General features: G+C 41.3%; 2 protein-coding genes and 1 non-coding gene across 4 annotated transcripts in view; 2 read left to right on the forward strand and 1 right to left on the reverse strand.

The window, feature by feature from the left end:
* afdna (afadin, adherens junction formation factor a) overlaps positions 1 to 9,065 on the forward strand; it is a 109,724-nt gene extending 100,659 nt beyond the window's left edge. Inside the window, 2 exon segments of the mRNA XM_039782328.1 lie at positions 5,974 to 6,058; positions 7,254 to 9,065. Coding sequence (XP_039638262.1) covers positions 5,974 to 6,058; positions 7,254 to 7,419 — 251 coding nt within the window. The 3' untranslated portion in view covers positions 7,420 to 9,065.
* Positions 9,066 to 12,543: 3,478 nt separating this feature from the next.
* trnal-cag lies at positions 12,544 to 12,626 on the forward strand. The gene has a single exon. It is a non-coding gene; the product is annotated as a tRNA-Leu (tRNA).
* A 70-nt stretch (positions 12,627 to 12,696) lies between these two features.
* Positions 12,697 to 27,613, reverse strand: tdrd15 (tudor domain containing 15). Of its 2 annotated transcripts, XR_005637009.1 has the most exons (6): positions 27,523 to 27,613; positions 25,331 to 25,388; positions 14,800 to 20,523; positions 14,099 to 14,259; positions 13,692 to 13,785; positions 12,697 to 13,087 (listed from the first exon to the last, which is right to left on the reverse strand). XR_005637009.1 is itself a non-coding variant. In XM_039782327.1 (5 exons), the coding sequence occupies exons 2-5, from the start codon at positions 25,348 to 25,350 to the stop codon at positions 13,772 to 13,774; spliced, it is 5,919 nt and encodes a 1,972-aa protein (XP_039638261.1). In that variant the 5' UTR covers positions 25,351 to 25,388; positions 27,523 to 27,613; the 3' UTR covers positions 13,215 to 13,771. The 2 variants fall into 2 exon arrangements, 1 of the variants encoding a protein (XP_039638261.1); XM_039782327.1 differs by lacking the exon at positions 12,697 to 13,087 and having other exon boundaries at positions 13,215 to 13,785.
* Positions 27,614 to 27,919: the final 306 nt, after the last annotated feature.

Here is a 27,919-nt window from a genome sequence, read left to right on the forward strand (position 1 = left end):
TTATATATGTGGAAATTTCCCTCCCTCTCTTCTGGCAAATCGGATTGTATTATTTTTTTTATGTTGGTTTGTTCGAACACCTCCTGTCCCCCCCCCAGTCATTTTATTTCCTCCAATCAAACTCCCTCCCTCGATCAGCACTAGCGAACAGAAAAAAAGCAATCGATAATCACGCCATCACTTCTTGCTGCAGATTGAGACCCATCAGAGCCAATCATAGTACTGTTGGTGTTGTCGCTCGCCGCCTCCTTTGTGTCTGGTTTGTCGCTGCTTGGGATGAGGGGGCGAGGCCAGCCGTCAGCCTGGCCTGCCTTACCCCCTTCCTGCCCCGTGGCTCTGCTTCACGGTGTTGGCTTTGAAGGGAAGGAGACACACCATTGGCTTCACGCAGTCCATCAATCACTCGATTACAATCAGCTTTCATTTCATAAACCCCGCCAAAATGCACACCGCAGCAGTGTGTTGAGTGAAAGGCCTCTTCTTTGTCTGTGGCTGTTTTTTAAAATCTTGTCATCAAGCTGGATCAACACTGAGCTTCTGTATAAGTCGGTCTGCTCCGACCACAGCGCCTCCTAGTGGCAGTTAATCCATCACAGCTGCTTATAGTCAGGATTTTAAAGGCCGGGCTCGGGCCATATGCTGCGTTCCAGGCAGCCCGTAACCCGTGTTTTCACAACCTTCTACCGGTGAAAGCGCCCTGGAACGCCAGTCAAACCCGTAACTTGCTACCCGTGAACTCGTACCACATCGTTGTACTCCCAGTTACAGTTTTTGACGTCACACACGCATAAACAACAGCGTTGACCCCCTGTCGATGCTGTACAGACGCCGGTGATTAACAGTGAGAAATAGACATAAATAGGCAACGTAAAGTAATTCCGCACGTTGTAATCAAAACGATACACATACGATTGTGTACTACTACAGGTTATGTTTATTAAATGAAGCCCAAAATATGTCGCCGACTAGAAATCGCTAGTATCAGCTAGCGCTAGCTATCGTCAACGGTAGGTAGCCACTAGCTAACGCCAGCTAGAAGAGTCGTGAGTCGTGACTTGAAGTCGTAACTTGCGGGCTAAAAATTGTGTCTAGAACGCAGCAATAGTAAAAAAGAAATCAAGCAGTCTTTTTTTTGAACATAGATCAAATATTAAGCAGCTGTTTTTCTTGGTTTATCCTTGTCAAAGATACGCGTCGTTGCTTTTCTTCAAAAGGCCTCGTCGACGGAAAGTGATATCTAACAGAAGAGGGGTCACGCTGCAGTCAGTTGGCAGCCGTCTAGAATGCTTTGCTCCCATGATTCTACCTCAGACACACTTTCTGGGCAAACCGGTATTGTTATGGTTTGCTTTGGCTTTTGTTTTTAGATTTGAGCCCAAAAAACATTGGTCTTTAGTATGAAGAAGTTTAAAAGTTTTTTTTTTTTTCTCAATCCTTAGGTCTAGCTCATTAGTCAACCTGGGGGGATGGGACCCCTACAAAGGGTCCCAACATACATCTAAGGAGTTTATGATTAACAGAAGAGACAATCAGTCAACATAATTCTACTGCACAAAATTAGGCTTATTTTCCTGTAATATTGTCTCCTTTTTTAGTAAATTATTGTTTCATTTTACTTCTTTAAGTTATCCAAATAAGACGAGGAAAGTCACAACTGGTAGAAAAAAAGGTTGCCAGAAGCCATTGCTTTGTTTTTAACAAGCCATTTTAGACCTTTAGCTTCTTTTGATAAAAGAAAACGTTCATAATTGTTTAAGTAAGATACAGAAAAAAAACCGTGTCAAACGATACAGAGCCTGAGTAACGCACGGTCACAAGCAGACGGGACGTTCGTATCGAGACTCTGTGAAGCCATTTGAACATCCACAGACAAACGAGAGCTACGAACGCAGCACAGTCTGAATGTCACCGCTACCTGAGGTCCAGGAAACGGCTGCCTGCACCGTCAAAATCAACCTCCTCCACCCCTGCTGCTTATTGAACACTAAAACATGCCCAGGACCTCATGGAAAACGTGTTGCATTTCCACTCAAATCAGAAAAACATCCCACTAATGTCCCACTACCTACCCACACCCCCCCCCCCCCCCGCCCCACCCCACCCCTACCCCCAACCGCCCTCAGAAATAAAAAAAATCTGCATGTCACCCCCTTCTCACCACAAACATGCATCATAAACACACAACACTGTACTCTGGCTGCCAGCAGCTCACTCCAGTAACCGGCTTGATGTCTATTGCTTTTTACTGCCTGTGCGTAGCTTCCATCAGGCTGCTGTCTTTATTTTTTCTTTATTTACGTCTTTGCCTACTTCGCCTAGTCTGTTGGACGGTCTGTTAATCTGCCTTCCCAATAATTCCACTCCTTGTATGTGCTTTTGTTGTCTGCCTGTTTCGGCTCGTCTTTCATTTCGCCTGTCTGTGTCTCCGCTGTCTTAACGCTGCAGCTTTACTAAACCTTACTACAATTCCCACAGGGCATTGCGGCAGGTTCAGGTGACCAAACGGCACCTGAGTCTCTGGCTTCCCTGACATATGAATCTCCAAAATGTATTGAAATGTGTGTGATTTGATCAGCTGGCAGCTCCAAAAGCTCTGAGTCTGACTTTAATAAAAAAGCGAAAACAAAAGTGGCCTTTTTCTTGAAACAGATATTTTTGTGTAATAAGAATACAAAAAAAAAAACCACAAGAAGAAACAATTCTGATGCCAGTTTGCCTCAGATGGTGCACGAACTGGAGAAAGCTACAAAGGAAGATCAAACTGTTGGTACAGAAAAACAAAAGTTTTTTTTTTTTAGACTCCACTGGCCTCCAGGAGAACTGAACCGGAGTCAAAGAAAAACATTCACAACCTTTTGAGAATCCGTGAAAAGCCAGCGCATGACCTTTTTTTTTTTTTTTGTGAATCTGGAGATTTTTCGATCGCAGCGCCAGAAGTATAATTTAAATCTCTCTTGGCTCCACAGAGGAATGTTACCGGCCTTGAACAAGGGGGTTGTTTCTCTGTGGTTACTTTGTTCTCTGCCAGTTTGTGTTTCTGTGGTTAAGAGGCTGAAGTGGGACCCGGCTTGATCCCGTCCCAAACGGCACTTTAGGATCTCTCTCTCTGTTTTCGCGCTATGAAATCCAAAGAAAGGGGCTTAGGAGCTGCCAGCTGGATGAATCCATCTGGGTTCACACCCTGTCACTGTGTCTGCATCTGAACTGTACCCCCCCCCCCACCACCCTTCCACACACCCATTTCCTTTTCATCTGAAACACAAGAGCAACATGCATTTAGACTCCCAAGTTGTGTTTTTTGAAACGCAACCAAGTGGGGTCAACATGTGTGATATCTAAAGTCCTGGGTTGTTCCTGGGTCGATACCTGCAGTCACCTGGTAGGGTCCAAGCACTCTTTTCAGTCATTAACACAACAATAGAGAAGAACTCTTCCTCACCGTTTGTACCCAGCGTTTCTTCTCGGCCTGTGGTGTAAAATATTGTGCCATGAACAGAGTCTGCAGGGTTTTATCTCTCAATTCAAACACATAACTGGTATTTATGTTTTTTAATTTTTTACCGGTCAACAAATCCCATGGAAAAAAACAAAATCGAGAATCTGTCAGTCCGTCCCTCAGTACTGTCTGATTTCACTATCCCTGTAGGGCTGCAGCTACCGATCATTTTCATTGTCGATTCATCCGTTGATTTATTTTAAGTCGTTTGGTCTAGAAAACGTCGATCGGTGTTTCCAAAAATGCCCTCCATGCCTCGTTTTGTCTACAACTCAAATATTTTCAGTTAACGGTCATAGAAGAATAAAGAAACCAGTAAATATTCATATTTAATTAGCTGTAATATTCTTTCTTAAATTAAAGTCATCACGTGAATAGTTGACAACTAATCAACTCATCTTTGCAGCTCTGCCATCCTGTCTGTGGCATGCTGCCCTTAATGCACATTTCTTCAAACTGAGGATGTCAATCTTTTATAAGCTCACAAATAAATACATATGTTTATTCTTAGTTTGGTAATTTCCTAAAATAGCTGGCACTGTAGCTTTCAGCAAACGTTACTCAGACAGGACTAAATGGTCGATTGACTATTTTTAGCTGCGGATTATTACGCCTTCGTTGCCCTACTCGGGAACAGCGGAAAGCTGTGTTTTGACCTAGTGGCCACACGCTGTACTGCATGTGACTCACATTGCCTCCAAAATACTTTCTTCTAAACATAATGATAGTGATAAAAGAAGCAGCTTTTTATTTATTACATTTTTTTACATTTACTCAGCTTTTTGTACAGTATTATCAGAATGTTCTACTGAGCATCAAGCCTGCACGATTCAGGTTACAATATGAATCACCATTTTTTTAGCTTAGAATTGATATCACGATTCTCTGCCACGATTTTTTTCTCACAAAGTGTAATTTTTATTGCACACATGAACCATGACAAAACCAAATAAATTGGCAGTACCAAACATAGATTTTTTTTTTTGGCACTTATAGCACATTGCACATCACCACAAGCCTGTAAACATATATTCTACAATGAATAAAGAAAATAAAGTACATACTGGCCATTTAAGTACAGTAGGCTACCAAAAACAGGGAAATATAACACATTGAACTAAATATGGCCCTGATACAGGCTCTAGCTGAACTCCTTGAACATGTCTTTACATAATTAAAACATCTCAATGTCAAATGCTTTCAAAAAATTAATTGAAGGAGAGAAGAAGAAAAAAATCGAAGTCATTTAAAAGTTCAATCGTGAACAGGGGTGAATCGAGATCGCGATTTTTAGAACGATATATCGTGCAGGCCTACTGAGCATGCTCTATGGACCCAAACACAGAAGCCTGAATTTACATCCATTTCTTATCCTCTATAGGTTCATCATAGGTTTTAGGCTTTTCATGGGATTTATTGACACTAAGGAAAATATAGAATATTGGTAGACTTCTACTTTTAACGATCATAAAAATGGAACTAATTGTGTTTCTGTCCTGCTGTAGTATTTATTTGGGAATAAACCTCTGCAGGACTCCCAGTGGGTCCCGTAGTGGTGAACCACTCGGGCAGATCTGGCTCTGGCTGCGTCTGGCTTTAGGCTGGACGTAACTCGGGGGCGGTTTAGGAAAGACACAGGGACACATGAGCCAACTGATTAACGTCTCCTTCGGGGTCACAGGTCGCAGTCACCCGCCTCGTGTAAGATCCACCCGGCCTTTAACCGAGCCCAGGGTATAATTTTTATCCTTGAACAGGCAGCTTTTTTCCTTTCACAACTTGGCTTGATTTGGATATTAAATATCTGGAGTCCAGATATTATATAAATCCTACTGTAACTGTGATTTAATTCACTGTTTGTATGAGTTCAATATTGGATCTAAATGACAAGAAGTAGATCAGTCAGATGTAGATGTTTCAGGACAAACGGGTGTCCAGATCTTCAGCCGTCAGACATGTTGGACGGTGACCTCGGCCTGGGATCGCACCGACGCTTCCACAGACCATTTCCACTGCTTTTGGAATGGCCCTTTTAACAGCTTTTTACCGCTCTGTCTCTGTTCTCGGCTCGCTGCTCTACTCTAACGAGATCTGACTGTTTCTGCCTTAACGCTTCTCCAGAACGTTCCCTCTCTTCCTTCCTTCTGCTCAGGCTGGTCTGTGGGAAACAAAGTGATGTCGACTGGAGAAGCTGCTGGTTAAGGCAACCTGGGTCTCTGCTCAATAATCCAAAACTGTTAGGGAATATGAGTTTTCCACTTTTTTTTGTGATTTAAAATGCAAAAATGCCTGGAATTCCTTTTATAAATGATGGGAGTAAAAGGGAGGCGGGTACCAGAGACCTCGACAGCCAGCAGCTTCTGTATCACCTTTTCATATTTAAAAAAAGAGAGAAAAAAAAGCTGATAATATGAACGATGCTGACTCTTCTCTCACTGCTCTGTCTGTCGGCCGTGTGACTCCTGAACCTGGGACAGGATTTAACTCGTACACTGGAAACTCAGCAGGAGTTGTAGGATCGGGAGAAGTCTACAACGACCCGCGAGACAAATGGCCGAAGAGGTGAGACACTTTTCTTTCTTTTTTTTTTGTTCTCTGGTTTACTAATTCATTAGGACACAAGTTGGTTGACATTGAGCTTAGGAGGAGCTCCTTATGAACCGCTGATGATTATTTTCATTATGAATTCATCTGCTGATTATTTTCTCGATTAATTAATTTATCGATTTATAAAACTTCTAAAAATAGTGAGAAATCTGTCACAATTACAAAGCTTTTGTCCAACCAACAATCCAAACCTCAAAACTATATGTATAAAGAAATAAAGAAAGCCACCAAATTTTCACATTTGTAAAACTTGAAAGAATACACGTGTGCAAAAATTTTGATTTGTAAAGTAACGAAAGCTGTCACGTAATTGTATTACAGTGAAATGTACAATCTTTTCCTCTTAAATAAAGGGAATGTAGAAAGTGGCATGAAAAGAAGACTTAAAGGTCCCATGACATGGTGCTCTTTGGATGCTTTTACATAGACCTTAGTGGTCCCCTAATACTGTATCTGAAGTCTCTTTTATATAGACCTTAGTGGTCCCCTAATACTGTATCTGAAGTCTCTTTTATATCGACCTTAGTGGTCCCCTAATACTGTATCTGAAGTCTCTTTTATATAGACCTTAGTGGTCCCCTAATACTGTATCTGAAGTCTCTTTTATATAGACCTTAGTGGTCCCCTAATACTGTATCTGAAGTCTCTTTTATATAGACCTTAGTGGTCCCTAATACTGTATCTGAAGTCTCTTTTATATAGACCTTAGTGGTCCCCTAATACTGTATCTGAAGTCTCTTTTATATAGACCTTGACCAACTGCCACTTTGCTCGTTTGAAAGCCATGATGTCTCTCTCTCATGGGTGGGCCAAATTCTCTGGGCGGGCAAAGCAGAGAAAGGGGAGGTAACCTTGCTCCTTATGACCTCATAAGGAGAAGATTCCAGATCGGCCCATCTGAGTTTTCATTTTCTCAAAGGCAGAGCAGGATACCCAGGGCTCGGTTTACACCTATCACCATTTCTAGCCACTGGGGGACCATAGGCAGGCTGGGGGAACGCATATTAATGTTAAAAAACCTCAAAAAGTGAAATTTTCATGCCATGGGACCTTCAAAGTAAAGTACATGTACCTCAAATTTGTACTCAAATACAGCACTTGAGTAGATGTACTTACTACATTGTGTGTGTGTGTGCGTGTGTGCGCGTAGCAGCAGCAGCAGCCAGGAGCAGGAGAACTCGAACCCCAGCGGCGCCCCGGAGAGTCTCACCTTTAAGGAGCGCCAGCGTCTCTTCTCTCAGGGGAAGGAGGTTTCCAACAAGGTCAAGGCTTCACGCAAACTCATGGAGCTGGAGAACGAGCTCAACACCAAGTAGTAGACCGAGCCCTTCACCTCCCAGCGCCACCTTAACCAGGGCATTGCCACAGTAACGTTAAGGTGATCCTGGGACAACAAAAAACGGGCGCTCGCTTCCCGACCACTGACCATCTCCTCCTGTTTGTGTTGTCGTCCCCCCCCCCCCACCCCTTTTTTTTATTTTAATCATCGAATAACTGGACCACTCACTTTTTTTGACGTAGCTATATCGTTGCAATAGGAGAGACATTTATGGCTTAAAATATTTCCTCCCCTCCTTAAGGTCTGTCAAAGATATATAATGATAAAGCACTGTAAAAAAAAGTTTTAATTGTAACAAGTGAGAATTTGAGAATCACACAACAAAGGGGGATATATTTTTGTTTATAAAAATGGTTCTTGGGGCGAGGGGATGGAGAGGTTTATTCTCATTTTAAATTAGCTTTTTTTTTTTATTGTTATTTTAATGCTCTTTTTCGGCATCATGTTGTTTTCACACTTTTAATTGCCAGCAGAAATGCCCACAGTTGAGCTCAAGACCAATTGTTGTTTTCTTTTTTTTTTTATTAAATTTTCAGTGAGTGGAACTGCTATTTCATTCCGTAACAAGAGCATGGGATTGTTTTTTGGTTTTTTTTGGTGATGTTTTAGATAAACTCTGAATGATTCTCCAGAGGAGGATCGTAACAGTCCAGAGAAGGATCTTTAAGTGCACAACATTACTGTAAATATCTGGGTCCACAAGTGTCTCACTCTTTTACTACTGTAGAAAGCTGCCAGGCTACTAAAAACTGCAAAACTAATGTTATTTAACAGCATTTTGGTGACCGAAAAATCCCAACAGGAAGTACTGCTAAAACTGGACCGTCTCCCTGCCGTCAGGGGAGTTTTTAAGTTTTAAGTGTTTCGCCCCAATCTGAGGTAACTCATTTTTATTTTAGTTTAAAAATCCAATAGTCATTCTTTGCAGAGTTGTGTGAGATTAATTTGATCGATTGTACCTGAAATTCAAGCCAGAAAAGGATTTTTTCACTCACAATGCGATTGTTGGTTTTCAATCTCTTATTCTTTAAGTCCTCGTTGGCTTTACAGATATTTATTTCAAACGTGGAGAGAAAAAAAAAAAAACATACTTGCACAAAAACTTTTTTTTTTAAATAACTATATCTGCAAACTGTTTTAACAAGTGGATTACATTCGGGACCTCTCGTACTGTGGTAATGTGTGTTTTCTGTTTTTACACCAGCCGTAGTTCGGGGATATCCACACCCACACACCCACCCACACACAGTTACCATAGTCCCTTTCACCAACACTGCTGATGTTGAAAAGGAGCGCACTTCAAACCCCGGGGTGTCCCCCAGTTTCAAAATTAAAAAGATAAACCAGCAATGTTTCAAAATGTATCTCTCTTCTGCAGTTTGACTCCATCCTGTGTGTGGATTTATTTCATGTTTTCTCTTCAGAAGCCTCCACCGAAACTACACGATGAGATAAAGATGCCGTTCTAATTACTGGCCCATTTAAAAACCCCACAGACCACACCGTCTCCTCTCCTCCCACACCAACAGCAACTCCTTTTTAGGTTTCAAAATGAACAGAATCATTTAAATGGTTTCATGTTTAGCCTTTTGTAAATCATTAATAAATACAGATTTTTCAACAGTGCAGGCTGAAAGTGTGGTCTTTTATCATTGTCAAAAAGAGTATTTTCCATTTTATAACACTTAATTACTTCTAATACCACTTTAAATTTACAAGTGTGTAATTTAGGGCGCAAACGAATTGTCCCGCGCCGTTAACTACCGTACATGTCTTGTTCTCCGGTCGCAGCCGGCTGCCTACATGAGCGCATGGTTAAAAAGCTGGCATTTGTCCAGCTTTACATCTAGTTTGGTGTCTACATTAAAGTGCCCATATTATGAAAAAAAAAAAATCACTTTTTCTGATATTTGGGGTGTTATTTTGTGTCTCTGGTGCTTCTACACTCATTTCAAGAAAAATCCATCCATGCTGTTTTGAGTGAGATACGGTTCCTGAATGTGTCCTGCCTTCAGTCTCCGGGTGAGCTGGTCAAAACCTGCAGGGCTTTCTACGTCACTAGCCGAAACGAAGGGGCTAACTGTAGCATGCTAGCTCGTTCAATGGCAAAACACTGCTACAACACACACTAGGTCACCGTAATCTACAAAAGAACTACTTCCATGTCCCTGTTCTGCAGGTATTCCACGCAAAGTTGGAAGCGCGCCCTCGTTTAGAAGAAGTCTCCCGGCTAATCCTGCCTTGTAGCTGACCGAAGTTGTTTAATCAGCTAGCTAGCTGATAAGATCCTTACCTAGCTACTGCGCATGTGCGACTGCCAACAAAGATGTTACAGCAGTGTGAGGTCTCACTCTGTACACCAAAAAATGAAAATTAAACCACGTAAACCTATTCTGGTACGACCTCAAAATACAATTATGAACCTGAAAATGAGCATAATATGGGCGCTTTAATACTTCAAATGTGTATGTCTTAACACAACAGAAAATACTGGTTTGGTAGTTGCGTGGGAATGACACAAACTGGGTTAAGGACTTGTGTTCTGATGACTTGGCGCTCCTTTTTGGGCTGCATGTGGGCTCTTTGCTAGTGGGTACATTCAGGCCATCAAAGATTCTCTGTTCCAATTCTATGTTCTAAACCGTCTCCGGGGCGACCCATCACTATCACTTTTCCGCAACTGATTTAGTATTTGGGACCGTCCATTTGTGTAGGATGAATCAATCAATGGCTGAGGAGGGAAAAGAATGGCCTGGCCAGTTATGCCAATAATTAGCAATTATATTAATCCTGTCCTAATTATGCTCAAAAGTATATGTTGCTTTATTACTTTGTGGTGTGTTCAGCTCTGACAGTTTGGAAAAAGACAGATTTTATTATTTGTCACATGCAAACTGTTCCCGAACCCTGTGGGGAGGAGGGCCACGACATCATGGCCCCCAACACAACTCAGCAAAGATTGGTCTCGCTCGGGATTTAACTTCTGGATATTCGGCAGCGTTGCCACAACGGACCGAATGGCTTCGCTCGCATCTTTCTCCGCCGCCATTACGAAACTACAACTCAAACTAGCGCACGGCCTCAACGTCATCGTTCTCAGCCACTCCCTCTGTTCGCTGATTGGACCGCTAAAGATTTGACAGGAGAAAACCCAAGAATAACCCGCAAACCCAGACGGTGTACTGAAGGAAAATGAAAATTGAGCCGAAGTACGTAGACAGGCTAACTGTAAACAGCACAACGAAGTGAAATTCGACCTCTGATTGGACCGGCTTTGAACCCACCCTAAGCATTTTAGGAGCAGTGGAGCTGCTGATCCTGTTGTTGTTTAACCCCCCCCCAATGTAGCGCAAGTAGACTTTATTCTACTTTGACAATTATTGTTTTCCTTCAGATCGTTTTTAGAGCTCAACATTTTCGACCGCACTTGAAGGCAGCGTCATTTCACGGAGAAAGAAAACAGCCGGAGGGACTGTGCTTGGTTGTTGCAGGAAACAGTCAGCTGTTACACAAACTCCTGGGCAGTTCAGTGATTTGTTTTAGCTTTTTTACCCTCATATTTTAAATTGTCTTGTGGCAGCGATAGAGGGAGTGATGTTTACTGTAAGAGACTTTCACACTGCCTCAAAACCAAAAACACTGAAGTCTGATTGCCCGTTACATGACCGGCTACCGCAGGACGACGTCCGGTTGCGTTTCTCCAAAAGTTGAAATCGGTCTAAAGTTTTCGCCCGGGGAGAAACTTGGAATTCTGTGTCTCGCTCAATAACATTTCTACATGCGGACAGAAAGAGCCGGGGGGGTCGAACCGCCGACTTTGTGGTTAAAGTACAACCGCTCTACCCCGAGAGAAGAGAAGAGACAGTGCTCCAGCCCTTTTTGGTTAGTGTATTACATTTTCAACATTGGCCTACTACATGGTCATTTCACAAAGAATTTTGCCGCATATAAATAGAAGGGACTCTAGTCGTGGATTTAATTAACACATCCCAACATTTGTTATTCCAGCTCTCTCACCTTTGCTCCCCTACCCTGCTCCCAAGAGGAAAAACTTGCCAAACAATTACAACTTATTTCTAAATCTGGACAACTCATGCTATTCACCACAACAGGAATATACGATAGTCTAAAAGAATGTAATTTCTACCAATATCCAACAAAGGGATTATAATCAAACTATGGAAAGTCTCTTAGATTTAAATAAAGTGCAACAAAATACTTGTTAGGAACAGTTAGCCCACTGAGGGGAAAATAGTATATGGAAAATATAAATATTACAGGTTCTAATTCCTATCCAGCAGATGTGTTTTCATCCAGTCCTAATTATATAAAAATGTGTTTGAACTGATTCCTAATCAACAGTCTGTTCATGAAAGGACAAATAAGTTGACATAATAGTCTATGTAAAATATAATTCACACCATCATTACATTAAAAAAATGTCGCCATGAATCAAAGGATCTTAACTAGTTTGACTAGTTCACATCGAAATCAATGGCTTTACAGAACATTAAATTCTTCCTTTTCTTCCAATCTACAAAAAAATTCAACACGTTGCCATTTGTGCTGTAATACTGCCATCTAGTGGGCACTTAAACACACCACATTCAATGTGTCAAGAATTGTATACAAGCTACATTTTCCCCAAGAAGTAAACAATAGTCTACACAAAAATGCAGATGTTAATGTAACATGTAAACAGTATAATTTCTTACTCTCAATTGATAGAAAGTAAATTGAGCAGGGCATTGTTTTCTCTCTTGCTGGTGGTCACTTCCGGCTATCGGACTTGGCCGTCCGTTTTGAGGCGATGTGAAAGTCCCGTTCAGTAAACAGGAAACATCACTCTCTCTATTGCTGACACAGGAACGTTTTTGAACACTATGTGGGTAAAAACCGAAACACAGCGCTGAACTGCCCCGGAGATTGTGTAACAGCTGACTGTTTCCTGCAACAACAGCCACAGTCCCATCTCTTTTCTTTCTCCGTGAAATAAAGCTGCCTTCAAGTGCAGTTGGAAATGACATCTGCACAGCCCGGGTCACCATTCCCGATGTAAATGAGCAATAAAACCTATATCCGTGTTTTAGTGTAATCAGATGTCAGGATGGCCGAGCGGTCTAAGGCGCTGCGTTCAGGTCGCAGTCTCCCCTGGAGGCGTGGGTTCGAATCCCACTTCTGACAACAATCTTTTCTTCCACAGAACCCTGAAACACTGAGCCAGACAAACATGTGGCATTTCTCAACACTCAAATTAAATTTTTAAATAATTCCTTTAATACATTGATGACATTTTGATAATGGTTTAGGGATGCACAAAACAGCGTCCAACAGTGCCGGATTCATGACTTACTATGCACAATCCTGGCTCAACAGCACACTCTAGTGGTGGAACATGAACTGGAATGTTCAGGACTTTTCTGTTTTCCCACACCCTTAAATTAACCTTTGTCCCACTACTAGTTTAGAGAACAAAGTATGTAAGAGTGAAATAAACATAAGAAAAGATTAAATGTTAAATTAAATGTCAAGTCAAAAATGTATTCTACAGAAGGCCCCAATTGTAAAAAATAAAAAAAATAAAAATAAAAATGTTCAAGCAACAGTCTGAAGCAAGTTACTTGATCAGTTTTCTTTTTTTGAATCTGGAAAAAAAAAAAAAAAATTATATATATAATACACACACACACACACACACACACACACACACACACACACACACACACACACACACACACACACACACACACACACACACACACACACACACACACACACACACACACACACACACACACACACACACACACATCTCAAAGGTCCCTAAAACTCAAAAGTAACAAAGTAGACCTATCTTACAATAAACTTAACAAAATATGTGCTTGGCTACTTTATATTTAGTTCACCTCATCAAAACAAAACACTGCAGTTCTTAGTGTCTGACTCAAAAAATTGAACTGAACATCCATCAACATTATTAATAAAAAAAGATGCTGAATGAGGAGAACACCTCATTTAAATCTTAATAAAAAAAAAAAAAAACTTCACTGACTCTGATTTCTTGTGCTTTAAGGCACATTATGCTGCTGTCTGAATCCTTTCAAGGTACTCCAGCTAATTCAACAAAACAAAATAAATATGTTTCACCATGAACTAATACAAGTAAGTTTACATAATAACATTGTAAGGTAAATTATGTCACTTTTAAGTGACAAATCTCAATTTAACATCCAACAAGCAGCATCTTACTTGGATTAATCTTATGCAGAGTGATTTGCATAAGAGGGAATTGCTTCTCATTGTATTGACAAGATCCAACCGGACTGCCTTCACATCAGAAAACCTGTAACAAAAGAGAAAACAAAGTGACAGGACCGTACAGTACATTACTGTTAACTTTACATACCTGCAAACCCCTTTTTTCAGGACTTGCCTGAAATGCTCGTCTAATAAAATACACGTTATAGGAGCGCGTTTAAAGTTTTGGATTGACGTATTCCAGAAAACGTTTGTGAACTACACGCTAAGGTGCGGACAAATTCTGCGTCTTTAGCGGAGCTACACCAGAGAATATTCTGTAAAAACAGATCAGTGATGCTGGTTTTGCCCTGTTTTTTTATGCCAGTAAACAAAATGTATTTAAAATATTCTCTTACATCGCCTAGATTCAGACACAATGCTGAGTTGCATCTTCCCCTCTTCTTCATCAGATGACTCGACCGAGAGATCAGACTTCCCATCGCAGCCTTCATCTTCCTGACCACACTCTTCCTCACTGTCAGGAGGAGCAGCTTTATCTGAGCTCTGTTCCTGGAACCTGAATGTGTCAGAAATAAGGTTACATTTTAATATTATTTTAGTATTTTGCTTGAAAATGTGCACCCTGTATACTTTATTCCTGTCTTGGCAGCAAACGTGACTGTTTTCTGATATTATTTTCAGAGTTTGCTGAAAAATAACTGATTTAAAAAAAGAGATTAAAGTGATTACCAAGCATAAAAAAAGTGTTGCATGAAGTGAATTCTTAAGTTTACAGTTGACAATTGTCTTGATGTTGAAGACAGCTTATTATGATTTTGGAAAAATGGAGGGTAACATGCTAAATAACTACTGATGTTTTCATTCATTCTAACCAATTTGTTCTCAGATTTGATCCTGCTTTGAAATTATTACATATTCAAGACTTCTTAAAACAATGAGCCAAAGCAATGTGTATAACTAATTAAAATTTTGTCTTCATTTTATACTTAATTGTGAAATGTGAACTGAAGGGCTGACTTGAACTTCCTTCAATAAAAGTTAAAATACTGTAAAAGACAGATACAAAGTAATGGAAAGGACAATGCAAAGGGCATACCTCAGTCCTAGCATGATGTCCATATAATTGGCGTGTCCAGCATCCACCAGGTCCTTGGCAACATGGACGCCATCTGCCAGAATGTCCACCTTCCAGTGTGTGTTTGACACAAACTCTCTGAAGAAGATCTGGAGGTTCTTCTGGTACAAACACTGCTGGAAGAAGACCGCTGCTTCATCGGTCCACTGTGCATCCACTCCAACTGGTTTCACCCCTCTCAGGATGCAGGGGTACGTCACTTTTGGGAGGTTGGTTATCTCCTCAGGAAGCCTCTTCAGCTTGGAGCAGTCTTCGTACGAGATGCATTCGCAATGGCCGTAATCCACCAGGTTAAGGACTGCTGTGGTGTCGGCGTGTACAATTTCAGCCCTGCACCACTTGTTCTTGGTGTCCGATTTCAATAGGCAGCAGGTGCCAGGGACGAGGTGGGCTTCAGGAAGAGGAGACATCTGCCCAGGGAGGTCGTCCAGCATGACGGACACTTTGTTCATGACCAGAAGCCTGTCCTCCAGAACGACACAAAACTCAAAGGGAGTTGTCACTGCAGCAGCAAAGCCAGAATATGCTTCGTCTATATCAATAGGAGCAAAGACAAGTTGCTGGGTAGGACTTTTGTCCAAGTTGGATTCTCCTACTTTAGTTTCAGCGGGCAACACCAGCACCTCTTTATTCTGCTGCAGGGTGGTTGTGTGTTGACGAAGAAGGAACAGCCCATTCATGATTATTTCCACATTCCACAGTTTATCATCTTCTGAATAACCCACAAACATCAGCTTGACTTCTTTGCCGATCAGTGGTTTAAGAGTTTCACACCACAATTCGTGAGCACCATCTCCCTCACTGAACCCAAGGCAGTTTACCTTGCACAAAACGGCAAGGTCTGGGATTTTTGTCAGCTCGCTACACTGTCGTCGGATTGAGCCACTTGGGATTTCTTCCGTTATTCCTTGATCCACGAGAAAGACCTGGCATTTTCCCTGGCCTACATTTTGAACAACAGCCCTGTGCCACTGCTTGTCCTTGTCTACCTGAACTAAGCACTTATAGCCTTGTTTGACATTCTCTTTGGCCACGATCTGGCACTTGTATAGGTTGTCATCTATACTACTTTCCAATGCAGCAAGCAGGTCACTGGCCTTATTTAGTCTGGCGTAAAAATTGCTGTTACTCAGGACCGACAGAACTGTACCACTCTCTGTGTCTTTAGCTTCAATAGTCGGGTGTACGATTGCATCTGCACAATCAGTTTTTGTTTTGACAGGTGCTTTTGCGATTTTTCTTAGATCCTCCTGGGACTTATTCTCGTTTCTGGTGGGTGCTTTTCGATGTTCTTCTAGTTTATCTGACAGTGTGGCAGGTGTCGGTTTCAGCATGAAGTTTTCGCCATCAACAGTTCTTTCGGCGTTTTCACCATCAACGGTAGCTCTTTCAAATTTAGTTTTTTCAATCTTGCTCGCTTCTTTATCCAAGTGGTTCTGCTCACAGGATCTCGCTTTCTCTTCCGTTTCAGATGAAACTGCCTCCTCTTCTTTTTTGGTTTCAGTGCTATTTTCAACAGCTGCTTCAAGTGTGGCTGAAAGACCAACAGCTTCTTCAAAAATCTCAACCTTGACTTCCCAATGAACTTCATTATGTCGGACAAAATCAACCATGAGAGGCTTCTCCATTACAGCATCAGTGAAAGAAGCATCATTTTCATATGTGCTTGTGTCCAACAGGGAGCAGGATATGCCGAATCTCGGCTGAGAGAGATACTCCTTTGGTATGGAGTAGATCTTCTCCTTCCCGATGACTGCAGAGTTCCCATAGTCCACAAACTCAACTTTGTAACAGGAACTTCCTCCACAGTCCTTCACAGCAGAACGATAGAGAGCGCCGTCTTCCTCATACTCAGCCAGAACAAGGTCATTGATTCTCAATAAAGTTGGAGTCTTCAAGGAATCTCTGAAGACACTTGTGTTGAGATCTTCAGCCATTTGCAAGATGGCAGGTTCCTCCTCCGCCAGTTGAAGGAAAAAACTGTTGACAGAGTCAATGTAGGAGACAAAACACTTTGCCTTGAAACCTGCGCTCACTTTCATGTCCGGCAAACACGAGAGCTGAGGGCTTTCCGTGTCCGTATTTTGTGGTTGTTTTGACTTTGTGTTTGTATCATGGTACTCTCTTTGTCGTTTTACTTTTGTGTTCGTCTGAGCTTTCCCATGGACATAGTTTTTTGGGTTTTCTTTCTTTTTGTGAGGTGCAAATCCAACTTGAGTGCACCTGGTTTTCAATGTGTGGGGATTTGAAGACTTCCCTTTAGGTTGACTCTTGCACTTAATTGAGCTCTTTGTGTGGAGAGTTTTATCTTTTGTCTTTGTGCTGCTCATGTCAAAACTCACAACAGTCTTTGGTTTCGGTGAAACACTGAGAATGAGCTCCTTTACCTTCTCATTGATGTTAACATCTCCATCAAATAGTTTAACATCAAATGAACCATCTTCGTTCTCTCCAACTATGACCGCTCTCACTTGCTTGTTGAGTATTGCACCATCAAGCCAATTTTTGACATCTGCGTAGAGCTCTTCTTTGGACACTGAAGCAAGGCGACATTTCAAAGCTTGCATGGGTGTGTACAACAAATCAGAGTCTTTGTGGATACACATGACGTGGGTTTTCTCAGATATGTTTGTGTTTCCATAATCCACAAAAAACACACTAAGATGCAGAGGTGACTGAACACGATGTGCCATGCCCCTGTACCATCGACCATCAAAGTACTTTGCCAGGCACAGCTTCCTCACAACTGCTCTCGTACTGGCTTGCATCATTTTCTCACTCTCATCTGAGATTTTCTTTTCAAGGTCTTGAATGATTTCAACATTTCTCTCAAGGTGGCAGTAGACCTCCCACTGACTGCTAACATGAGTGATGTAGACTTGTTCTTCATTTCCAGGACTTAGATCAAATGAAGAGTAGACAAAAGATTCTGGAAACACTGTTAACAGTTGCTTTGTCGAGATTGTCCCTTCTCTCGCCAGGCCCTGTTCAGAGAGCAAATTTGTTATGCTCTGTTGGGTTTGGGTGTTGTAAAGTTCCACAACATTGCACAGCCCTCTGTTTTTTACATTCAACTGAAAGACAACTTTACATCTTAGACCACTGGGACTGTCCAGGACAAAATCTGTTAGCCACTTGCAATCCTCCGGACTCCAAGACCCACTGTTCTTGGGGTCAGCAGGTTTAGTCAGGTTGGAAAGGCTGCACCTGAAACCTTGTCCTTCCAAATGAACAAATTCTGGCATTATTGCCTGAAGATTGTGCGCCTTGACTTGGACGGTAAAGCCAGTGTCAACCATCATCACTCTGGCATTACCTCTCTGTTTCTCTATGATGAAGGCCCTGTACCATCTTCCATCTATAGGTGACTTTGTGACACAACATTGATCCCCTGATTGGAGGGGAACTGTGTGAGTCGAGTAATATTGATTCACTTTATCCATCAGTTCCTCCAAAGCTGGAACCTTATCTAGAGGCTGGCACCAGAAATCTAAAGGAGACCTGATGTAAGAGCAACGCACAGCAAAATTACACCCAGGCTTGATGCTTAGGGCTTTGAAGCTAGCAGAGGCTTGGGCCTTTTCAGTTTGATTTTTGCACATTTTCTCTTCCTCCTCCCAATCCTTCATTTGCTCTGCATTTCCATTGATGTCTGACGTCACACTACATCTTGGGCGTCTTGTTTCTTCTGTCAAATCTGTGTTTTGCACCACAGGCTTTATGGCAATGTTGTTCCAGTATTCAGCTTTTTTGGAAGAGATCAGGAGCTCAGTGATACTTTGATTGTTGTCACTTCCCATCTCATAGAGATCAACAACAAATGTGTTTTTTCTCTTTTGGACAACATGGACTAGTAGGGTTTTGTTTGACACAGCTTGTCTGAAAAAGTCAGAGTTGGCGCTGGTCCAGACTTCATCCAGAGGAACAACATTAACAAGAGTACAACAGAAGGCAAATGCTGATTTGCTCGCAAATGTCTCCGGTATCTTCTTGATCAACATGTGTGGCACTTTCTCAATGTTCCCAAAATCCATAAAAAGAACTTCAGCTCCATGCTTAAGAGTGTCTGTCACAATGCCCCTGTAGAAATGCATGTCTTTCTCATAAACTGCACAGCACAGTGTCCCAAGCTCCGGATTCACCAGCACGTCTTCATCCAGCTTCACTTGATTGTAGTAATCTGCCAATTTCCTCATCATTTCTTCAAACTCATCATTGCGTTTTTGTGTTCTCATCCAGAAGCGGTTTGGATTCTGGACATGCTCAACATAGCCCAAAAAGACAGAGCCTACGTGCACCTCTTCTGCTTTCAGTGTTTTACCCAATGCTTCTCCCATGACGGTTTCATTGTATAAATAGCCACCTTCAGGTGACAATTCTTCTGTATCAAAAACTGACTCAATCTTCATTCTAGGATGCGCTTGTATGGGCTCCGGTTCCTTCACATGATTATCTTCAGCACCAATTACTGTGATAGAGTACATGTGCTGTTCGTTGTCAAAACTTTTGATCTCCACATCTAACACTTTTCCAAGCAAGCCTGCTTTGAGGAAACTCAACTGCTGTGTTTCGACCACCTCATCTTGATCACCAAGGGAGGCGAGCGAGCATGGGAACGCCATGATGGGTGTTGAAAAGAGGTCAGGTGGCAGCCTGTGGACATTCTCAACTTTAACAGATTCAAAGAACCCGTAGTCAATTAACAAAACTCGAAGTTGAGAGTTGACTGGGAGAAACTGCACAAAGCCTCTGTACCATTTCCCATCTTTGCTTTTGACTGAGCACAGTAACCCCAGGTTTTCTGGGGTCTTCTGATTGTGTTCTTTGGATCGGTACTCATTCGCTGCAGCCAGCTTCTTTGACATTTCCCAAAGATCTGTTTCCATACTGGTCATCTGGCAGTAAAACCTCCCAGGGTTAACAGCAGCAGTTACACGCACTTTAGCACGTGTCCCACAACTCACTCTAGGCCCACAGAAAGACAAAATGTCGTATCCCTGCAAACCAGACTGGTTGAAGAAAACTTCTTGTCCCCTTGGCTTTTCAATGAGTAAGTCAGGAACTGGCTCCTTGTTTTGTTTGATCGGCACTTCTGTGAGCATCGCAACCAAGAGGATGAAAGTATCTTTGTCCATGTGCCTTCCAAACCCATGTCTAACAAGGTCAACGTTAATGTCAGGGGCTTCCAATAAGAGCACTTTGTGGGGCAGGAAGGCTTGGATGTAACCTGTGACATTTCTTCCAATCAGGTTTGAGAAGTATGCATCCACTACCGAATGAGAACAACCGTCAAGTAGCAGTACATTTGCAAGAAAGCCACAAACTATCTTGGGCGGAAGGATGAACAGATCGTTTGAACAAGAAGATATGTGGACGATATCGACACTCAAGATGTTACCGTGATCGATGAGGAAAATGTCAAATAAGTCCTCTTTTCTTTTCTGAACTCTTCCTCTGTACCAGCGGCCTGAAGTCAAATCTTCCACGAGGCAAAACTCCCCGATATCCACTGCAGATTTAGTCTTTGGTGTGTTTTGTATTTCCCCTTGCAAGATGTTATAGTCAAGTTCACATATGGATAGGTACTGTCCCTGGAAGTGTATCAGGGTTGCTTCAGGGTTCCAGTCCAAGTGAGTTAACTTGAGGTCCACTGGCCAAAGGGCACATGGTGCAGATGGACTAGACCTGCAAATTTAAGTGACTTATATTATTAACCTTAAAAAGTGTTAAATCATTTGGTAAGTTTATAACTTTTTTCATTTAAGCACCAGCAGCTGCCCATTTTAAGGCCTTGGCTATTTCAGAGCCTGGTGAGTGGAGCAAAACGAAGCCCATGCTGTGTGTGAATTAACTCCCTTAGTCACTACTCACTTTATAATTAACACTCAACTGCTTACTGAATAGTGAGCAGTAGATTGAGATTTTGGACACATGAATCCAGGGTTTTTCCTGGCTATGAATGAGCCTTATTTACCATAAATTTACCATAAATTTACGGTAAAGGAATGTCAAGGAAAACACAAAATTCTCTAACTTTGTTTTTCCTTTGGCGCTGGCTAAAAACCTTAGCCTCGTGAGACCGTCCTGATCTCGCGAGCTCCAGTTTTCCACTCGCAGATCAGTCTGGCATCTTGAGATTAGGGCTGGGCGATATGGCTGAAAACTGTATCACGATATAAGTGTTTCATATTGGTCGATATCGATAATTATTGATATTTTTTATGACCTATTTTAAATAAGGACCAGGAGAAAAATATATTAAATTTAAACATTTTTATTTTAAACTTAACCTTCCTCTGATTATAATCCCCTCAGTTATAAAAGCAGAAATGTCAACACAACCATGGAAACCACTCAAATAATTAAAATGTAAACATAAGTCTAAAATCACAGTGAAGAAAGAATAAGTAAGAACTGCTTAATAAGGTGTAATAAAATGGTGCAAAGTGTTAAATATAAACATAGAGAAACCTGAAACCTGAGAAGAACTATTTTCTGCAGCTTTAGTGCTAGGTTGGTAACCTGGCTTCTGGACAGTGCTCAGCACGTCTGCCTCCGTTATTTCTTTGTAGTGTTTAGTAAGGCGCTGATGCAGAGTACCTCTCCATGGCGGTCTGCTACTTGTGCGGTGTAGCAGCTGCAGATGTTGTTGGACGTTGCTGGCGAATACGGCTGTGCTCCAAAGTGTGAGCGCGGCTAAGGTGGTAAAACAAGTTTGCGGTAGTGTTGGTGGGAACGACGGTCAGACTTATAAAATCCCCAAAACTGCCATACTGACTTTTCCTGTTTTATCAACAATTCCCTCGCTCGCTGCGGCACTCACTTTCCACTTATCGCTCCACGCCGCCGGTTCTGTTATTGTAGAATCCAACACAAGACAGCGATGTGGCGCAACCAAACAGGATACTGTTACATGATTGGCTGTTAGAGTGTCACTACCTACGTTGCTAGGTTACCAGAGAGTGAGTGCCTTTGTTCATGCAACCAAACTTGCTTCGCAACTTCTGGTTTCTTCCGAAGAAGAAAAACAAGTTATCGAACGTTTTATCGAACGCATTTTCTATTGATATTGATTACGTGTCTATCGCGATACATATCGTTATCGTTTTATCGCCCAGCCCTACTTGAGATAGAGAAAATTTGGAGCCGTTTGCCAAACGACCGGGCCAATCAGCGTTGGTTTGGAGGTGGGTTAGGTGGTGATAGACAGATGGTTTATCCAATCAGCTAACCAGTATTTTCAGACAGCGGTAGCCCCAATTCTGTTAGCCACTCGCTAATGCTTTTTTCTCTTGGATCCTTCTTTTGGAATATGGTCCAGGAACATGAAAGGGGGCCTTTTATTCCTAAATTCTCGTTACACAAACGGCAAATATCCTTTACCGACATGTTGCTTGCTTGCTGAGCTAACGAGCTATGCTTTGCCTGCAGCAGCAGGGGCGGGCTTGTGGTTGTATTTTCATACGCTTCGTGGATCTGATTGGTTGATTTGGCCCGTCTATCACCAACTAGTGATGCACCGAAATGAAAATTCTTGGCCGAAACCGAAAACCGAAAAAAGAGGAAACCAAGACCGAAAACCGAAACCGAAACACCGAAAGAAATTAAGCCAATTATTAGTACCATTGCATTTATGGCTATGACTGTGTACTAACTTTACTAAAATCAAGGCATTGCAATTGTATAAATTAATATTAAAGTTTAATTAAAAAAATATCTAGCAGAAATATGGCTACAATCTGATAGTCACGTACAGTATACAGTAGCCTAAGAACAGAATAGCTTACCTATTGTTATTATTATTATTATTATTATTAATTGAGGCACTTTCTTGCAGGATTTCACTGAACATATCAGAACAACGCGGGTGCATGCCCCTCATCTGGTGCAGCGAGACAAGTCTTTTTTCTGCGCTCTGATCTCCTGCGCTGGGCGCTGCTCGTCTCGGTCTCCACGCGGGTTCTCCGCATCCATCGCGGCCTGGATCATTTCGTCGCCCCTGCTTTATTTCCGCATCCAAGTAATGGTCTTTATAACGCGGATCAAGTACAGTCGCGATGAAGTGCAGAGGATCCAAACAGATCTCACTGAAACGTGTGCTGACAGACTCTAAGAGCGTACTTTTCATTGTTTTCACTCCGTGGTCCGTCTCAACCTCTTTGCTTAGGAGACGCTTTGCAGGTGGAACGGATCGGGTACTGACACACGTGCAGGTCGCGTTTTCTGTTTGCGCATCATTTTCGGCCGTATTGTTTCGGTGATAAAGGTATTTCGGCCGAAAACCGAAAATGCCCTTTTGGGCCATTTTCGGCCGAAAATTTTCGGTGGCCGAATATTCGGTGCATCCCTATCACCAACATAGGTGATAGACAGATGGTTCATCCAATCAGCTAACCAGTATTTTCGCCCCTTCCCAAAAGTTCTCCAACGGAAAGTTCCCAGATGGATATGCCGAGCAAATGCGAAGCAATCCATCTGGCGGAGTCAGGTTATAAAAACCTCTCTGGGGGGCACCAAAACTCTCTCTTTACAGCAAAAACCCTGGAATCATCATTTTGCATCATCACAGATCTGGGGTCTCATTTATAAACGTGGCGTACGCATAAAACGGGGCTGAAAATGTGCGTACGCCACGTCCCACGCAAAGGTTGTGATTTATAAAAAAACAAACTTGACGGGAGAATGTGCGGTCCTCCACGCAAACTCTGAACCATGCGTACGCACATTTTGGAGACAAAATAGGAATTGGCGACGCAGACGGTGAGGTGGTGAACTGAAGTCAGACTGCAGAGAGTAAATGGGAATAAGATTACTCTTTTCTAGTATTGATATGTCTCACGCACATTTTTCCACTCCATATCATCCACATTACCATGAAGATTAAATCCAGCAGTGTTATTTGCGCTTGTACTTAGTGATACTTGTTCCATAAACACCTTGTAAAATCCAACTCAAATCTGTAATAAAAATGTGTTCTTAATGTTTAATTGGCGCTGTCTTGCCATCACATTTTCCGCTACGGAGCGCAGGAGGAGGAGATGGCCCGACTGCATGGAATACAGGATAGCATAAAATACCCTACCATTAGATAACGGCAGAACACAGTGTAAATAACTAAATATCTGTCTTTAAAACTGTGTATATATCATCATCATCATCATCAAATGTCAAAGTCTGGAAATACAGCCTTTACGCTCTCGCGCAATCGTTACACTTAATGTCCTCGTTATCAGTCCAGTTATCAGGGAACATTGCTTACAGGTGTGCGTACACACGGTTTTATAAATCTGACTTTTTTTGTACGCTATTTTGGGCTTTTGGGCATACGTACACTTACGTACAATAGTAAGGATCCTACGCACAGTTTTATAAATGAGACCCCTGGAGTTTTTTTTCACATATACAAAGTGTGACAGTGCATTTTGGGATTCCATGGACACAATTTTTTCTATTACATTGTGGGAAGATATTAGGGCTTTGACTCCAAACTTCGTTATTTGAATATAATTTGAATATTTAAAAAAATATTGATATTTGAACGAATATTAGGCAGCCCTTAATATTCTAACCGGTTATGGGCATTGTTTTTTGTAAATGTTTTTTGCTTGTAAACTTTTTCAATTCAGAATCCGAGGCTTTCTCACGTATTTCAAAATGTAACTCTCGCTCAGCCGTAGCGTGGTAGCGTTGCATTTCCCCTGACTTATTTCCTGGTTCTCCTTCTCCATAAACAACGTGAAATCAAGGAGAGGGTTAACTTTTCCTGCTACAGATGTCTCACCGTGGTCAGAAAGAACAGGGGAGATGCTTTGTTCCTCTCACTATGACTCTGGAGTCACTACTCGCTCTGAAGCTACCGGTAATCACCGTCACTCTCTCACTCTATTACACACACTCCCCCCACACACGCCGGCTCGACGCACGCACCAGCGCAAAAGTATAAACATCAGACCACTTACGTAGGCTACAGTGAAAGCTCCGAACTTCCTGCCGAAAGCATACGGTTTGTGTTTAATCCAGGGTCTGACTTTTAATTTAAAAAAAACAAAACAGTTGTGGCACTGTGTTTTTCTTCTGAAAACATCATTGCCTGCCTATTGACTGATACACTGTCCTCTCGTGGACAGAACATATATGAAGTTTGATACCAATATAAGTCTTACTGAAGGCATTTATTGGTCAAAATAGTATTAATAAATATTTGAATATATTCAAATATTAATAAACTAACTTCGAATAAGATTTTTGGGCAAAAGTCAAAGCCCTAGAAGATATTAATTTCACATTTAAATGCAAGGCCTAATGAACAGGTGGGTTCTCTACTAAATTGTATGCCACTGACCCCTCATTTAAAAATCTTTAAAGTAAATAACTAAGAAATCTTAACATTGTTTTCTAATATCTTAGCTGTCAACTTCTAATCCAGTCACTAAAACATTGATGCTTATATACTATAAGCATCAATTAATTTTTGTCACATTGATTTACTTACTTTTGATGTTCTGATTGCATGGCTGCAGCATTAGTAATGGTCGCATCTTAAACAAAACCTGAAAAAAAATGTTGGTGATTACTATAATGTACTCACTATCATAAAAAAAAAAAATACAAGAACAAAACTAGCATGGATCTCGACTTTTAAAAAACAATGATATTATCTTTAGAGATGTGCAAATTATATTGAAGCTCCAAAGCTTGTTTCATATCTGTGAAGCGAACTGTTCAATGGACCTTTTTCACAACAGACATTTTGATTTGTCATAGTAGGAAAAGCATAGCTGAAATTGATAACCTTAACGATGGCTCAATTCCATCAAGTGTCCCAGTAAGCTATTTCAGTGAGTCAGCATCCACAATACCAGAACCTCTCCTAAGTGGAATGCAGCCATCCTTAACCCTTGTGTTGTCCTTCGGGTCCCAGTGACCCGAAGGACAACACAAGGATTATGTACTTCCGTTTACTTTGTTGAGAATTGCTCTCTAAACCCGGTTTCTTGTAAAGTAAGTAAGTAAAGTTTATTTAGAACACATTTAAACACAGTTTAAGCTGACCAAAATGCTGTACAAACAAGAACTAAGGTGCTGTATTAACCCTTGTTTAGAGAGCAATTCTCAACAAAGTAAACGGAAGTACATAATCCTTGTGTGGTCCTTTGGGTCACTGGGACCCGAAGGACCACACAAGGGTTAATGGTTTTGAATACACCTGTGCTTTTCCTACTATGACATGTCAACTAGGGGTGGGGCTAAAAATCGATACAGCATAGTATCGCGATATTTTTCGTGGCAATACTGTATCGATACACAGACGCCAAGTATCGATATTTTATGATATATGTGTTGGTCAGTTTGTCTGCTTGACTATCACATTTTGCAGCAATAAAATTGAAGTGAGATGAACAAACAGAGACGTATCTTTTTAGATAAAACAGATGTTGACAAAACTGTCCTTTTGGGACATCATTTTAAATTGCGAAAAATCTGAAGTTGGAAAAAAAGGTAATACATTGCAATATATCGCAGAATATTGCAATATGTTTAAAATCGCAATAATATCGTATCGTGACATAAGTATCGGGATGATATCGTATCGTGAGGCCTCTGGTGATTCCCACCCCTAATGTCAACATGTCTGCCGTGAAAATGGTCTATACATTGTGTAGGAACTTCCGTCAAATAAAAAACACCACCATGACTGATGACGTCTGAAGCTTCAAACGTCACTGGTCATTCATAAACACTTTATTCAGTTTGACAGTTTTGCAGCTTAACTTTGTGTTAGGAACATTGGTGGGAAAAGAGAGAATAACTGAGAAATAATATGATATAGGCTACACTAGAAAGAGAACATTTCCACCTGACAAAAGGTAATAATGTTATATCAGTGACAAGCTGATTTAATTAATATAATTTTCCAAATACATTACATTGTCATTAAAGTTACTATGAAATGTAATATAAATATCAACTATGAATTTGATACAAATGAACCCACAGTGGACACCAAACTACACTAAACAGCTACATTACTGGCATTTCCTGTCAGCAGGCTTTTTTGGACAATGCATTAAATAATTATTTTACTCTAACATCAAGCACATCTAGCAAGTCTCCACAAGTTATCAATAATAAATATCCAAATCATATTTCATTCATTTTGGTAAGGCTAAAAAAATGACAATGACTAAATACAACTTGGGCTAACTTTTTATAGTCGATCTTGGAGGGAATTTTAGCAATCTAGCTATGTTAGCTAACATAAGGTATTTAATTTAAGTAAATATTACCGCGACAGAAATTTTACTTTAAATGTATAGCTACATTTGTGTTTTGCTAAATACACAGGGTACAAAATGATGTCCGGACTAACCAAATGTTACTGAGCAGAGTTGTTCATGTCAGTGTAAATTGACATTCAGCAGGAGCTAACGTTGCTAACGCTAAACAATACTGAAGCTAGCAGTCAAGTTGAAATTAAGCAGAAGCTAACGTAGCTAACGCTAAACCATGACGCTAAACCATGACGCTGCTAACGCTAGCTAAGCTAACTTTCATAGTTGCGTCTAACGGTCAGCCTAACGTTACACCATGGTCGGTTTTATCTTAAATTAACGTCAGAGACTGGCACGACTGATATATTTCTGACTAAAGTTTCGTCCGTAATATTTATGACTGTATTCCTACCATTTGTGCAGCCTCGCGTCTGCCATCTCTCAATTTAACGACGTTAATCAGGCTGCTGCTTGCAAAATACCGATACACGTGTTGACGTCAACACGAGCATACTGCGCAGGCGTGACCTGAAAAAAAAAATCACCAGGCTTCTATTACAAAAACTACACAATCGAACATGTTCCAATAGGAATGTGATACGAAATTTAAAAAAATTATTAACAACATCAGCAACCAAGAGTGTATAAACACTTCATTAACGTCTGTTGAATGGTGTTAACGCCTACACCTGTTTCGGGTGCGATTATCAGTCTATGGGTGATATATTAGAAGTTCTTTGGTGCGATCCATCTACCTGCAAAACGTGTCTTGTCCTGGTCTGATCCCACTTCCTGTTTCTCCTCCATTA

This window comes from Perca fluviatilis, chromosome 18, assembly GCF_010015445.1.
Source record: "Perca fluviatilis chromosome 18, GENO_Pfluv_1.0, whole genome shotgun sequence".
In the NCBI taxonomy this organism is placed as follows: Eukaryota; Metazoa; Chordata; class Actinopteri; order Perciformes; family Percidae; genus Perca; species Perca fluviatilis.